Genomic DNA, 13,990 nt, shown 5'->3' on the forward strand with positions numbered 1-13,990 from the left:
AATAAACAAACTGTGGTAGATTCCCACAATGTGGCCAGGCTCTCTTTACACAAAATGATGAATAAGACAGAACTGGTCCCTTCCCTCTTTTTTTTTTTTAATCTACATTTTTTATTGATTTCAGAGAGGAAGGGAGAGGGAGAGACAGAAATGTCAGTGATGAGAATCATTGATTGGCTGCCTCCAGCACGCCCCACACTGGGGATCAAGCCTGCAACTTGAGCATGTGCCTTGACCAGGAATCGAACCATGACCTCCTGGTTCATAGGTCAATGCTCAACCACCGAGCCACACCGGCTGGAACCCCATGTTGTTCCTTATGGCTAGTTGAATAATTAAAATGACAGGAGAAAATCATGTTTTAATATATACGCACAGGAAAAAAAAATATATATATATACACATACACAGGACATTCACATAAGCATGAAAATTCTAAAACATTAAGGCAGAATAAGGTGTGTATGTCATTCTGGATTAAGGAGGAGGTAGCAGTCTGGGAGTTGAAAGGGAAATGGGGCAATTCACAGTGAGTTGAAAAGAGTTACTGTTTAGTAAACAAATGTTTGCTGGGCCATCTAGAGACAACGGACCAGAGAGAGGACTTTGACCGAAAGGGGCCTGCTAGGTTCCTCCCTATCTACCATGCTAGTTCATGTTGTACTGTGGTCATCTATGGTGGTAGTTCTTCTTGGGACAGGCCTTCTATCTCAAATGCTTTTAGATATTTTTTGGGGGAAGGTCAATAATTCTTCCTGAGTCTTTTGTTGTTGTTTTTTAATTAAATGTATGGGGTGACATTGGTTAATAGCAGCATGTAGGTTTCCGGTGTAGATTTCTATGATACAAGATTTGTATATTGCACTGCCCGTCCACCACCCAAAGTGAATCTTCCATCACCATATATTAGGCTCCCTTCACGCCCCACCCACCAACTTCCCTCTGCAACCACCACACTGTTGTTTGTGTGCACAAGTTTCAGTTATATTTCCCACGTATTGTTACCGAAAGAGGGGCCTGGCCCTTAGGGGGTCGCCTTAGGACCAGTTGGTAGTGTGTGGGTTCTTGACTTCATGCAGAAAAATAGTTCAGGTGAATTTTAGAGCATGTTTATTAAAGCTGGGGACAGGGAGGGAAAGAGAGAGAGAGAGAAGAGGGAGATGAGAGGGATGAGAGAGAAAAGCATTGATAGGCTGCCTCCTGCACGCACCCCAACAAGGGATCAAACACGCAACCTGGCTATGTGCCCTGACGGGGAACCTAGCCCGCCACCTTCTGGTGTACTGGACAACACTTCAACCAACTGAGCCACACTGGCCAAGGCTGGTCCCTTCCCTCTTGAATCTTACCTTCTGCTGAGGGAAAACAAATATCAATCAGCAAAGAAATAAGCCAGATATTTTCTGATTCTAAATACTATGAAGAAAATACATAGGCCCAACTGGCATGGCTCAGTGGTTGAGTGTTAACCTATGAACCCAGAGATCAAGGTTCAATTACCGGTCAGGGTACATGCCTGGGTTGCGGGCTCAACCCCACTTGTGGGGCAGCTGATCGGTGATTCTTTCCCATCATTGATGTTTCTATCTCTCCCCCTCCCTTCATCTCTAAAGTTACTAAAATGTATTTTCAAATATGTATATTTTTTAAAAAAGAAAACAAATAAGGTGACAATAATAGATTGCAATGAGTGGGGTTGAGTTAGGTAAGGCCACAGTGAGGACAGACTGCTCTGAGGAGGAGACATTTGAACTGAAGCCAGGCTTTGTAAATGAGCCCTGAGAGGAACAAATGACCATAACTGTCTTTTAAAGAATTTGCCTTCTGATCTGTAACTGTACCGCACAACTGTACCGGGACCTTGTCACTTTCATTTCTGTGCCACCAGTTACCTACAGTAAAAGGGTGTGTGTGTGTGTGTGTGTGTGTGTGCTGTAGTAACAGCCTTATTCACATGTGTCTCTGTGCACTTGCCAAATGCTTTAGTGAGACAGATTCCTGTGAGTGGAACTGCTGGTTTTAAAAGGAATTGTGCAGCCCTGACCAGTTTGGCTCAGTGGATAGAGGGTCGGCCTGCGGACTGAAGGGTCAAGGGCATGTACCTTTGTTGCGGGCACATGCCCAGTAGGGGGTGTGCAGGAGGCAGCTGATCGATGTTTCTAACTCTCTATCCCTCTCCCCTTCCTCTCTGTAAAAAATCAACAAAAAATATATTTTAAAAAAATAAAAGGAATTGTGCACTTGAAAATTTTATGCCTGCCACAAAATTATCACCACCCCCCACCCCCACCCACCAAGTTATACCAATTTGTACTCTCACACTATAGTGGCTTCTTTCTCACAGTGTTACCAACAATATTCCCCCACCATTCTCAGTTCCTAACTTTAATGAAATGAGAGCGTTCGCAAGGGAAGGAGTCAAAACTAATTTTGAAAATTACTTAGGTCTAAGTGCATGGAGAGGAAACAAATTAGGGGCATGCTAAATGCTGGGACTGAAGAGGTTAGAGAGACAGACTCGTGGTCCTAGACCTCGTGGAGCTTACAGTCCATGAAGTGCTCTCCAACAGAATTACAACGTGAGCTACAAATGCAATTAAAATTTCTCTAGTGGCCACATTAAAACTGTAAAAAGAAACAAGTAAAATTTTTGAAGAGATAAATTAAAAAATATGTTTTATTTAACCTAAATATCCAAAGTATTATTATTTCAACACCAAGCCAAGAGAAAAAAAAATATTGAGGTAGCTTACATTCATTTTTTTTTTAATGCAGTCTTCAAAGTCCCATGTGAATTTTACACTGATAGAAAATCCCAGTTCAAAAAACAACACATTTAGATGTCAACTTAAAAAAAAAAAAAAATCCCAATTCAGATTAGTCACATTTCAAGTGCGCAACAGGCACGTGGCGAATGGCTATCGTGTTATAGGCCATAACTCTAATGCAATGCTTTTCAACTATGAGCTGGCATCCATTATCGGGTAATGAAATCATGGGGGCGGGGGAGTGGGGGAGGGGGCAGTCCCAGCCAGCACTATGACGACAACAACAACAAAAAGCTCAGTAGGCAGCTCCTTGCTATAGAGGCTGAAACAGCTATTAAATCTCCAATATCAGTCAGCAGGTCTCCTAGGAGCTAATCTCAGGAAAATGCTGGATTGGTTTTCATCTAGAAAGTTGAAGAAAAGCTATCTGCTCAGGAAGTTTCTTGATTCTTCCTGTATGTGGAGATGGCTGAGGAAGGCTGGTCTGAGAACAGGATTCGCTGGACCAGGAGACAAAACGACTGGATTCTCGTTACCAATTTCCCCCACATTAGCTGGGACAACCCAGTCCCGTTGTCTCAGTGCCAATATTACCGACACATTGATTCTCAAGGAGGAATACACGAGACCGAGTATGCCTGTGCTTGACAGAGAGTAATGTGTTAATTAAGTGGAGTATAGACTCGGAGCATCACTAACGTACAGGAAATACATGTCTTTTTCTTATCAGGATTCAGAGAAGATGTGCATTGAAATTGTCAGCCTGGCCTTCCACTCAGAAGCTGAAGTGATGTCTGATGAGAACATAAAACAGGTGTATGTGGAGTACAAGTTCCACGATCTACCCTTGTCAGAGACCGAAACGCCTGTGTCCCTGAGGAAACCGAGGGCCGGAGAAGAGATCCACTTCCACTTTAGCAAGGGTGAGGCAGCCCCGCAGTCAGTGGGGAGGGCGGGCCGACAGACCTTAAGACTGAGGGGGCAGAACTACTCTGGACTTCTGATGGGGCGGATCCAACCCTTTCTCTTTTATTTATCAAAATAGTATATGCATGTGGTTTGAAAATATCAGATAGCCTTAAAAAGGTTTTTTTTTGTTTTTTTTGCAAAATTACTTACTTTATTCTGAGTACATAATCCAGTTACATGTATCAAAATTTTATAAGTATAAAGGTTATAATACAGTGAAAAGTAAGTCTCCCTTAAAATGGTTTTGAAGTAAAAGTAAACAGTCCTTTGCCCCTCCCCCTCTCCCAAAATCACTCTCGTGCCCCTTCTGTCATCCCTCAGTCCACTGTACCACTTTTCCCCTTGCCTGTTATTTCCTCTGTTATTTAACTCCATATTTCTGAGTAATGTTTTATTGCAATTTCCTGATTCACCAACTTTAGAGATTATCTGCTGAGTTTCTATCTTAGAACATAAAATTTCTTTCACACCACCTCCATGTTCACTTCCCCCCTTAGATGGATCACAATTTTTATTTAATCTAATCTTAATTGTATCTATTATTATAGATATGTAAATATTAATTCTTACAGAGCCAAGGAGATTAGTACACCATGATATTTCCTTTCTTTTTTTAAATTTTCTTATTTTATTTTAGTAAATCTTTATTGTTTAGATTATTACATTTGTTCCTCTTTTCCCCCCCCATAGCTCCCCTCCACCCAGTTCCCACCCCACCCTCTGCCTTTACCCCTGCACTGTCCTCATCCCTAGGTGCACAATTTTTGCCCAGTCTCTTCCCGCATCTCCCACACCCCTTTCCCCCCCAAGAATAGTGAGTTCATTCCCTGTCTATGTCCCTGATTCTATTATAATCACCAGTTCATTCTGTTCATCAGATTATTTATTCACTTGATTCTTAGATTCACCTATTGATAGATGCATATTTGTTGTTCATAATTAGTATCTTTACCTTTTTCTTCTTCCTCTTCTTTTTTTTTTTTTTCAAGTTGTTGATTCATTTATTTATGCATTCATTGGTTGATTCTTGTATGTGCCCTGACCATACATTGAACCAAGAACCTTGGCATATTGGGACAACTCTTTTTTTTCTTTTAAATTAAATCTTTATTGTTCAGATTATTACATTTGTTCCTCTTTTTTCCCCCATAACTCCACTCCTCCCAGTTCCCGCCCCACCCTACGCCCTCACTCCCCACCCACTGTCCTCTTCCATAGGTGCACGATTTTTGTCCAGTCTCTTTCCGCCTCTCCCACACCCCTTTCCCCCCCAAGAATAGTCAGTCCATTCTCTTTCTATGTCCCTGATTCTATTATGATCACCAGATTATTTATTCACTTGATCCTTAGATTCACTTGTTGATAGATGCATATTTGTTGTTCATAATTTGTATCTTTACCTTTTTCTTCTTCTTCCTCTTCTTAAAGGATACCTTTCAGCATTTCATATAATACTGGTTTGGTGGTGATGAACTCCTTTAGCTTTTCCTTATCTGTGAAGCTCTTTATCTGACCTTCAGTTCTGAATGATAGCTTTGCTGGATAAAGTAATCTTGGTTGTAGGTTCTTGGTATTCATCACTTTGAATATTTCTTTTTTTTTATTTTATTTTATTGATTTTTTACAGAGAGGAAGGGAGAGAGAGATAGAGAGTTAGAAACATCGATGAGAGAGAAACATCGATTAGCTGCCTCTTGCACATCTCCTACTGGGGATGTGCCCGCAACCCAGGTACATGCCCTTGACCGGAATCGAACCCGGGACCTTTCAGTCCGCAGGCCGACGCTCTATCCACTGAGCCAAACCGGTTTTGGCACTTTGAATATTTCTTGCCATTCCCTTCTGGCCTGCAAAGTTTCTGTTGAGAAATCAGCTGACAGTCGTATGGGTATTCCCTTGTAGGTAACTGTGTTTCTTTCTCTTGCTGCTTTTAAGATTCTCTCTTTGTCTTTTGCCCTTGGCATTTTAATTATGATGTGTCTTGGTGTGGTCCTCTTTGGATTCCTTTTGTTTGGGGTTCTCTGCGCTTCCTGGACTTGTAAGTGTATTTCTTTCACCAGGTAGGGGAAATTTTCTGTCATTATTTCTTCAAATAGGTTTTCAATATCTTGGTCTCTCTCATCTTCTGGCACCCCTATAATTCTGATGTTGGCACGCTTGAAGCTGTCCCAGAGGCTCCTTACACTATCTTCGTATTTTTGGATTCTTTTTTCATTTTGCTTTTCTGGTTGGGTGTTTTTTGCTTCTTCACATTTCAAATCTTTGACTTGATTCTTGTGCTCCTCTGGTCTGCTGTTGGGAGTCTGTATAATATTCGTTATTTCAGTCCATGTATGCTTAATTTCTAGTTGGTTCTTTATCATAACATCGAGGGTTTCATTAGATTTCAGTAACTTTATCTGCGGCTTCTAGACAGTTCTTGAGAGACCTTAAAAGTGTGGTTCTGAACTCAATATCCTCCATTGACAGTTTTGTCCTGTTTCTTTGTCTCCGCATTTTTTATGCTTTCTTGGTGCACCCCCTAGTCATCTTTGTGCGCAGTCTTGTTGTAGTTAAGCCTTGATTGTTGTAGTTGATACTGGGGGGATTTGACCTCCAGGCCAACTGGCTGTGAGAATCAGCTGTGTCTGCAATGGGAGAACTTCTGTCCTCTAGGGAGGTGCTAATCTAGCCTTTGCCTGAGGCTATCCGGCAAATGGCTCTGCTCAGGGCTTGGGCGGGGCGGGTCGCAGGGAGCAGTTATGGCTGCTCTCAGTCCCATCCTCAGAGGCTCTGCCTCTCAGAGTCCCAGCAACCATTGCAAACCTCGGAGAGAAAGCTGCCCTCGCGTTCTGACCGATGCTAGACAGCCCTGCTTCTCCCGTTTGAGTCTGGGTCCCTAGAGACTCGCCCAGAACTGGAGCTCAGAATCTGAGACTCCCTCCCGATTGAAACGGACAACCGCGCCCTCAGCTACCAGCCCGCTCCGCACATACCTCCGCACCTTTGTATTTTCCGCACTGCGCCTCCTCTGAGTCTCGTATGCTGTTCTCTTTCCTTCTAGTTGAAGAATGTCCCCTCAGCCAGCTTTCCTGTGGTTCTGGGTGATGTCCGTTCCGTCTTTTACTTGTATTTGTGAAGTGGTTGTTCGAGGCAGCTAACTCCGGTGTTTACCTATGCTGCCATCTTGGTTTTCTCTCGATATTTCCTTTCTTGTTTACATTTTTTGCTTGCCTCAATGTAAAAAAAAATGTTTTTACTGAGTTCAGAGAGGAATAGAGAGGGAGAGAGAGATCGAAATATCAATGATGAGAGAGAATAATTAATTGCTGCCTCCTGCACACTCCACAATGGGGATGGAGCCCGCAACCTGGGCATGTGCCCTGACTGAGTCGAACCGTGACCTCCTAGATCCTAGGTCAACTCTCTGTTCACTGAGCCACGCCGTCCTGTCTGAAAACTTTTGGGGAGGGGGGGGCGGGGGAGCGGGTGAAAACATTTTTAAAAAATGTTTTAAAATTCATTTTTAGAGAGAGAAGAAGGGAGAAGGGAGAGAGAGAAACATAGATGTGAGGGAAACATCCATTAGCTGCCTCCTGCATGCCCCCCAGTAAGGATCAAGGCCCATCCTGAACTGGCAACCTTTCAGCGCACGGGCTGATGCCCAACCCACTGAGCCACAATGGCCAGGGCTGAAAACACTCTTATTGAGAATTTCAAAGCTTTTGGTCCACGGTTCTCTAGATCCAGGCCAGGAGTGAAATCTGTTTATGAAAACTATCCCCTTCCTCCCCAGAAGTTTTTAACATTTTCTCTTTATTGCTAGTGTTCTTAAATTGCAGTAATGTGCATATTTTTTTCTTAAATTGTTCTGGACATATTGTGGGCTATTTCAATCTGGAAGCTCATAACTTTTAGTCCTGGGAAGTATTATTTCATTTCTTTGATAATTTTGTCTCTAACATTTTCTCATTTTTTTTAGTAGAATTTTGATCTTCCACATTAATCCTCTAATTTTGTAATTTTTCTCCTAATCCTACCTCTGTTTTTTCTTTCAATTTTTGGGAGATTTCCTTCATTTTATCTTCCAGTCATTGACTAAATATTTTAAATTTCTAAGAGCTATTTCTTGTTTTCTATACCATTAAAAAAAAGGATACCCCCTCTTTATAACATGCCAGATAGAAGTTTATTTCTCATTGCGTTAAATGATTTCAGAGGCGGGCAGTTCAGGGCTGAGGCTCCATGATACCATCAAGGTCCAAACTTCTATCTTGCCTTCCCACCATCCAAGTGTCTGTCTTGCATCCTTTTAGTTGCTCAGTTACACCATGGTCCTTAATGGCCCAGGGGAAAGGAAGAATGCCCCCTGCTGAGCCTATTCCGCAGGTTTCATGCGACGTAATGGCTAGCACTTAATCATGGGGCCAACCCTAGCTACAGTAGAGGCTGGAAAACATAGGTCAGTTTATTGGAGACTGCAGCATTCTTATACGAAAATGAGGAGGAAGGGAGAAAGGGATGTTGAAACAAGCATCTTAAGTTGAACTGCCACAAAACCCACATCTCTAGGTCCCCCCAAAAAGTGCCTCCTAGAATTCTTCACCGGTGAAGTGGTAAGGGCACATCTATCTTGCCATGTGGCAGAATAACTTTCATTGTAGATTGTAAGGCTTCCTTTATATCAGAGGTTGACAAACTTTTTCCTAAAGGGCCAGATAGTAAATATTTTAGGCTTTGTGAGCCCAACTGTCTACTCTATTACAACAATTCAACTCTATCATTGTAGTTGGAAAGAAGCCACAGATAATCTACATATATATAAAAGGCTAACATGCTAAGTGTCCCTCAACTTGCTGTCGTACAGGGTGTGGAACGCAAACGCAAGTGTGCAGTAAACCAGATTCGGGGCCGTCAGTGCCCCAGCAACAACACAACCCGCCTCTCCCACTCAGGGACCCCTTGGGGGATGTGGGAGAGCCGGTTTCAGCCTGATCCCTGCAGGCCAGGCCAAGGGACCCCACCTGCCGGAGGGACTTTGAGCCACAGTGCCACCCCAGGTGTGGCTGGTCGGGGAGGGGCTGCAGGAGGTTGGCTCCAGGGCATGTCTGGCCCATCTCACCCAGTCCCGCCCCACCGGCCACCTTCTAATTAATTTCCTTTCAATGTGCACGAATCTGTGCATATTACATACCAGGTCACTAGTATGTAAATAATAGGTGTGGCCCAGGCAGTATAGCTCAGCAGTTAAGAGGAGACCCATGAACCAAGACTCGCTGGTTGATTCCAGGTCAGGTTGCAGGCTCAGTCCCCAGGAGGGGGCGTGCAAGAAGGCAGCAGATTGATGATGTTTCTCTCTCAAGGATGTTTCTATCCCTCTTTCTTCCTTTCTCTCCAAAAAATCAACTAAAAAATATTTAAAATAAATAAATAAATAAATAAATAAATAAATAAATAAATAAATAATAGGCATGGCTGGGTTCAATAAAACTTTACAAAACTGGGTGGCCAGCTCATGGGCCCTACTTTTCCAACCCCTGTTTTATATGTACCACTTATGAAAATCTTGGTGCCCAAATAGCAAAGGGTATGATTCTTTGTTCTTTTCCCTCGTACCCTAATATAGTGATAGACCTGGACCGCTTGGAGCAAAAAGGCCGGAGGCAATTTCTGTTCGACATGCTGAATGGACAAGGTTCTGAGCAAGGACGGTAAGCATTTACCCTCCACTTTGAAATAAAGGAGATATTCACCCGAGAATCCAAGAGTTTTAGTTTGGTTTTGTGCTGATATTGAATATGTTAACTACTACTTTTATATTGATTTACCCTTAATGAATTTCTCATCTACTTGAGTCTAATTTATGTTCATGGCTAACTATCTGATAAAATATATAATCTTGTAGATTTAGTTAATTTCTCATGTCATACCAGCTCCTACGTGTGTTTTTGTGTGTGGGGTTGTTGTTTTGTGTGTGTGTGTGTGTGTGTGTGTTTTAGGCAGCAATTTACTTAATACTGACAGTACCCTGTATGGAATGGACAAATGCTTTAATATTTTGAGATAATTAGATTCATTTTGCATAAACACAGTACCATTACTACCTTACCAAATATTATGGCGTTATAATATTAATTTTGTTTCATTTTTAAAAAAATATATTTTATTGATTTTTTACAGAGAGGAAGGGAGAGGGATAGAGAGCCAGAAACATTGATGAGAGAGAAACATCGATCAGCTGCCTCCTGCACACTCCCTACTGGGGATGTGCCCGCAACCAAGGTACATGCCCTTGACCAGAATCGAACCCGGGACCCTGGAGTCTGCAGGCCGATGCTCTACCCACTGAGCCAAACCGATTCTGGCATGATTTTAAATATTTATTTGCAGGAAATACTTTGATATAACTGAAGTAAATTCTAGATCTACTATAAGTTTTAGGAAAGCCAATCGTCATTATTCCTGTCATCTGAGGAGGTCTCCTTTTAGAGGTTCCAGATGAAACATACGGGATATACCTATACTTACAAAAATTATTCATTGTTTAGCTGAAATTTGAAATTCAAATTTAAGTAAGCATATGTTTGGGGTTTCTTTCTTTTCTTTTGCAAAATCTGCCAACCCTAATTCCTTAATGTGTATGTGGGTAAGAAATAAGATAGGGCCAGTGTTTTATTACTTACCTAAAAGCCCAATACATTTATTTAATTTGCATTTACTTTGTCTCCAGTTAGTTATAGACCTGAGAAAGGAGACAGCTGAAATAAAGAGTGAATCTGACTTCAATATCACAATGGACTTTTAAAATAGATAAAAGCTTACTGATAACTTTTGGGAATGAAAAGTGATTTGGTTGTTTCTGCATTCATATTAAATTTAGCTTTTTCTTTTCTTCTTTCTCTCAGCATTCCTAGAGCTCTCTTTTCCTTTACTTCCTTATACTGGTCGCACTTTTTTCTTTCCTTTTTGCAACCTTCTACTCAATTTCAGAGTTCAGTTTATTTTTACTTTCTTTTGCCAATATGGTACAAGGGACAGAACATTGTCTTTGTAATCAGACAGACCTGGTTTTGAATCCTGACTCTTCCACTTACTATGATCTCTAAGTTATTACTTAACTTGAAAGCTACTGTGAGCATAAAATTGAAATAACATCATTTACCTAAAGCACTTGGTATTGTATCCAGCATGCAGTAATGACAGTTACCATCCTTTCCTGGGAAAATTGGGATGGGGGAGTTGGTATTATCCCTTGCAGTTTTGAAGTTCGCAGTAACCATACAGAAACATAACCACAAATGAATATTGCTTACTGCGCTAAAAATGTATCATTTTCAGAATTCTTCTTTCAGCTTAGTTATCTTTAGCTGTAATTTTAAGAGCTTGAATTTTTAGTCCTATGCTTGTTCCCTTAGTACTATTAGCCACCAATGTTTGCTTTTTAAAAAATACATATTTTTATTAATTTCAGAGAGGAAGAGAGAAGGAGATAGAAACATCAATGATGAGAAAGAACCATTGATCAGCTGCCTCCTGCACGCCCCATGCTGGGGACTGAGCCTGCAACCAGGGCATGTGACCTGACTGGGAATCGAACCATGATCACCTGGCTCATAGGTTGATGCTCAACCACTGAACCACGCTGGCTGGGCCAATGTTTGCTTTTAAAAATATGTAGAATTATGCCCTGGCCAGTGTGGCTCAGTTGGGTTGAGTGTCGTTCCATGCACGGAAAGGTCATTGGTTCAAGTTAGGCCAGGGCACACACCTAGGTTTCAGGTTTGATCCCTGGTGGGGAGGCAACTGATCAATGTTTCTCTCTCACATCAATGTTTCTCTTTCTCTCTCTCCTTCTCCCTCCCTGTCTCTCTAAAATCAATAAAAACATTCAAGAGAAGTACAGGATTATGAAGTGTCCAGAATAGGCAAATCGAGAGACAGAAAGTAGATTAGTAGTTGCCATGAGCTGAGGGAGAGGTCAATAGAGAATGATTGCTTAATGGGTACAGGAGTTTTTGAGGGGGCGATGAACATGACCTGGAATTAGATAGTGGTGATGGTTGCACAAGATTGTGATGACACTAAGAAATACTGAATTGCACACTTTAAAATGGTTAAAATAATGAATTTATGGTACTTGAGTTTTTCTCAAAAAATTTAGTAGGTACCAGTCTCTGGAACTCAATTATCATTTTTTTGCTAGGCTAAGTCAAGGTAGTAATTGTTGACTGCTTATCCTGGCTGGGTGGCTCAGTTGGTTGGAGTATTGTTTCGTATACCAAAAGGTCACGTGTTTGATTCTGGGTCAAGGCACATACCTAGGATGCAGGTTTAGTCCCTGGTTGGGGTGTACAAGAGGCAACCTATCGATGTTTCTCTCCCCCTCTCTCCTTTCCTCTCTCTAATGTCTATACTAGTAAACATATCCTTGGGTGAGGATTAAGAAATAATAATTGTTGACTGCTCACTGCTTGTGAGGCACAGTGCTGCGTGCTTTATAGTGTCATCTTTCAAGACGTACAGCTCTAAGGAATACACATTTTATATTCATTTTGCAATTCTGTATTTCTTCTGTTTCCTTTACTATGCTCAGGCTTGGTACCCAACTTTTATTTGGAAATTGAAAACCTTTTCTTCTAACTGCTCCTATTTATTGGTTTTTGTGCAACTCCTCCATATCAAATCTTTCATCAAAATTGTAAACCAGCCCTAGTCAGTTGGGCTCAGTGGATAGAGTGTTGGCTTGGGAACTGCAGAGTCACGGGTTCGATTCCGGTAGAGGGCACATGCCTGGGTTGTGGGCTCAATCCCTCGTGGGGGGTGTGCTGGCGGGAGCCGATCAATGATTCTCTCTCATCATTGATGTTTCTATCTCTTTCTATTCCTCTCCCTTCCTCTCTGAAATCAATAAAGATATGTTTTTTAAAAAATTATAAGCCATCTTTCAAGGAATTATATCTCAACGGTTTTGAGACAACTTGATCAATTACATTATCTTGAGTCTTATAGTTCCCTCTTCTCAAGGCCAGCTGTTAAATTTTTTAATATACTTTTAAAAATCCTCACCTGCAGATATCTCTTTAATGATATTTTTTAGAGGGAGAGGAAAGGAGAGAGAAAAACACACACACACATGATGCCAGAGAGAAACACTGATCAGTTTCCAACTGGATGGGGGATTGAAGCCGCAACCTAGGCTGGGAATTGAACCGGCAACCTTTTGGTGTACAGGATGATACTCCAATCAACTGAGCAAGCTGACCAGGACCCAGTTGTTACTTTAAATTATACCAATTCCTCACTCTTTTGCTGTTGTAATTAGACATTGTCTAATTTATGATTACTTTTAGCCTTATTTTTTTTTAAGCCTTAGGGTATCAGCAGTGCTCAATTAAATGTGCTTTCCCCCCTCTCAGTTTAAAGTTCACAGTGGTAAGTGATCCTATGGATGAGGAAAAGAATGAATGTCAAGAAGTAGGATATGCATACCTGAAACTGTGGCAGATCATGGAATCAGGAAGAGACATTATAGAGCAAAAGCTAGACAGTGAGTAATAAATTTTTGTGCTCCTCGGTTCCATTTATTTCTGAGCAAGTCATCGTAATAATGAATACTTTTCCTGTTTTACCTTCAATACACAATTACTGCTACAAAGTTTATGAGACAAATTGGATCAAAATCCCTATAGCTCTACTTACTTTTAGATCAAGCCTGAGCGTAGTCAGTTGTCGACTTTATTTTTTAAAATTTTTATACCTTTTTAGCTGTTAATTTTAGTTCATATACCTCTTGATTATTAGAATCTACTATGATTCTCCAATGTTTGAGATAGGAAGTTTGAAAAGACAAGTTCTTTTAATTTTAATCAAATTTAAACGCCAGAATTTCTGACCTCTCTGAAGCATATAAAGTTTATAAAGGCAGCTAATACCCCTTTTCTTTTAATGCCTGATCATGCACCCAGTTTCTTAGACACCAACTTTCTACTTCCCTCACCTCTCACAATATTGGTGACCAAGTCTTATCCATTCTGCTTCAGAAGTGTCTTGACTACATTACAACTGCTAAACTAGTTTTCTGAACTGGTCTCCCTGTCACTGGTTTCTTCAACCCATATCCATCTACTACAGTGTTTCTATACATTTGCTAACCACATTCTTCTTAAATCTGTTTTTAAGACTCTTTGCTATAAGGCCAACACGTCTTAACAATATTTGCATTTGAATGCCTTTAGGTGGGCCTGTCCAGTCCTCTGTTCCCTGTTACCATATAC

General features: G+C 41.2%; 1 protein-coding gene across 5 annotated transcripts in view; it reads left to right on the forward strand.

Moving 5' to 3' along the window:
* RPGRIP1 (RPGR interacting protein 1) overlaps positions 1-13,990 on the forward strand; it is a 64,728-nt gene that overhangs the window by 48,075 nt on the left and 2,663 nt on the right. For 3 of the 5 annotated variants that reach the window (XM_059706939.1, XM_059706949.1, XM_059706957.1), the window contains exons 22-24: positions 3,499-3,691; positions 9,343-9,427; positions 13,133-13,263. In XM_059706939.1, the coding sequence (XP_059562922.1) occupies positions 3,499-3,691; positions 9,343-9,427; positions 13,133-13,263 (409 nt within the window). Of the gene's footprint in view, positions 1-3,498; positions 3,692-9,342; positions 9,428-13,132; positions 13,264-13,990 lie in introns of those variants that run through there. The other 2 variants (XM_059706966.1, XM_059706975.1) reach the window with 2 other exon arrangements.

Source organism: Myotis daubentonii, chromosome 1, assembly GCF_963259705.1.
Source record: "Myotis daubentonii chromosome 1, mMyoDau2.1, whole genome shotgun sequence".
NCBI classification, from domain to species: domain Eukaryota; kingdom Metazoa; phylum Chordata; class Mammalia; order Chiroptera; family Vespertilionidae; genus Myotis; species Myotis daubentonii.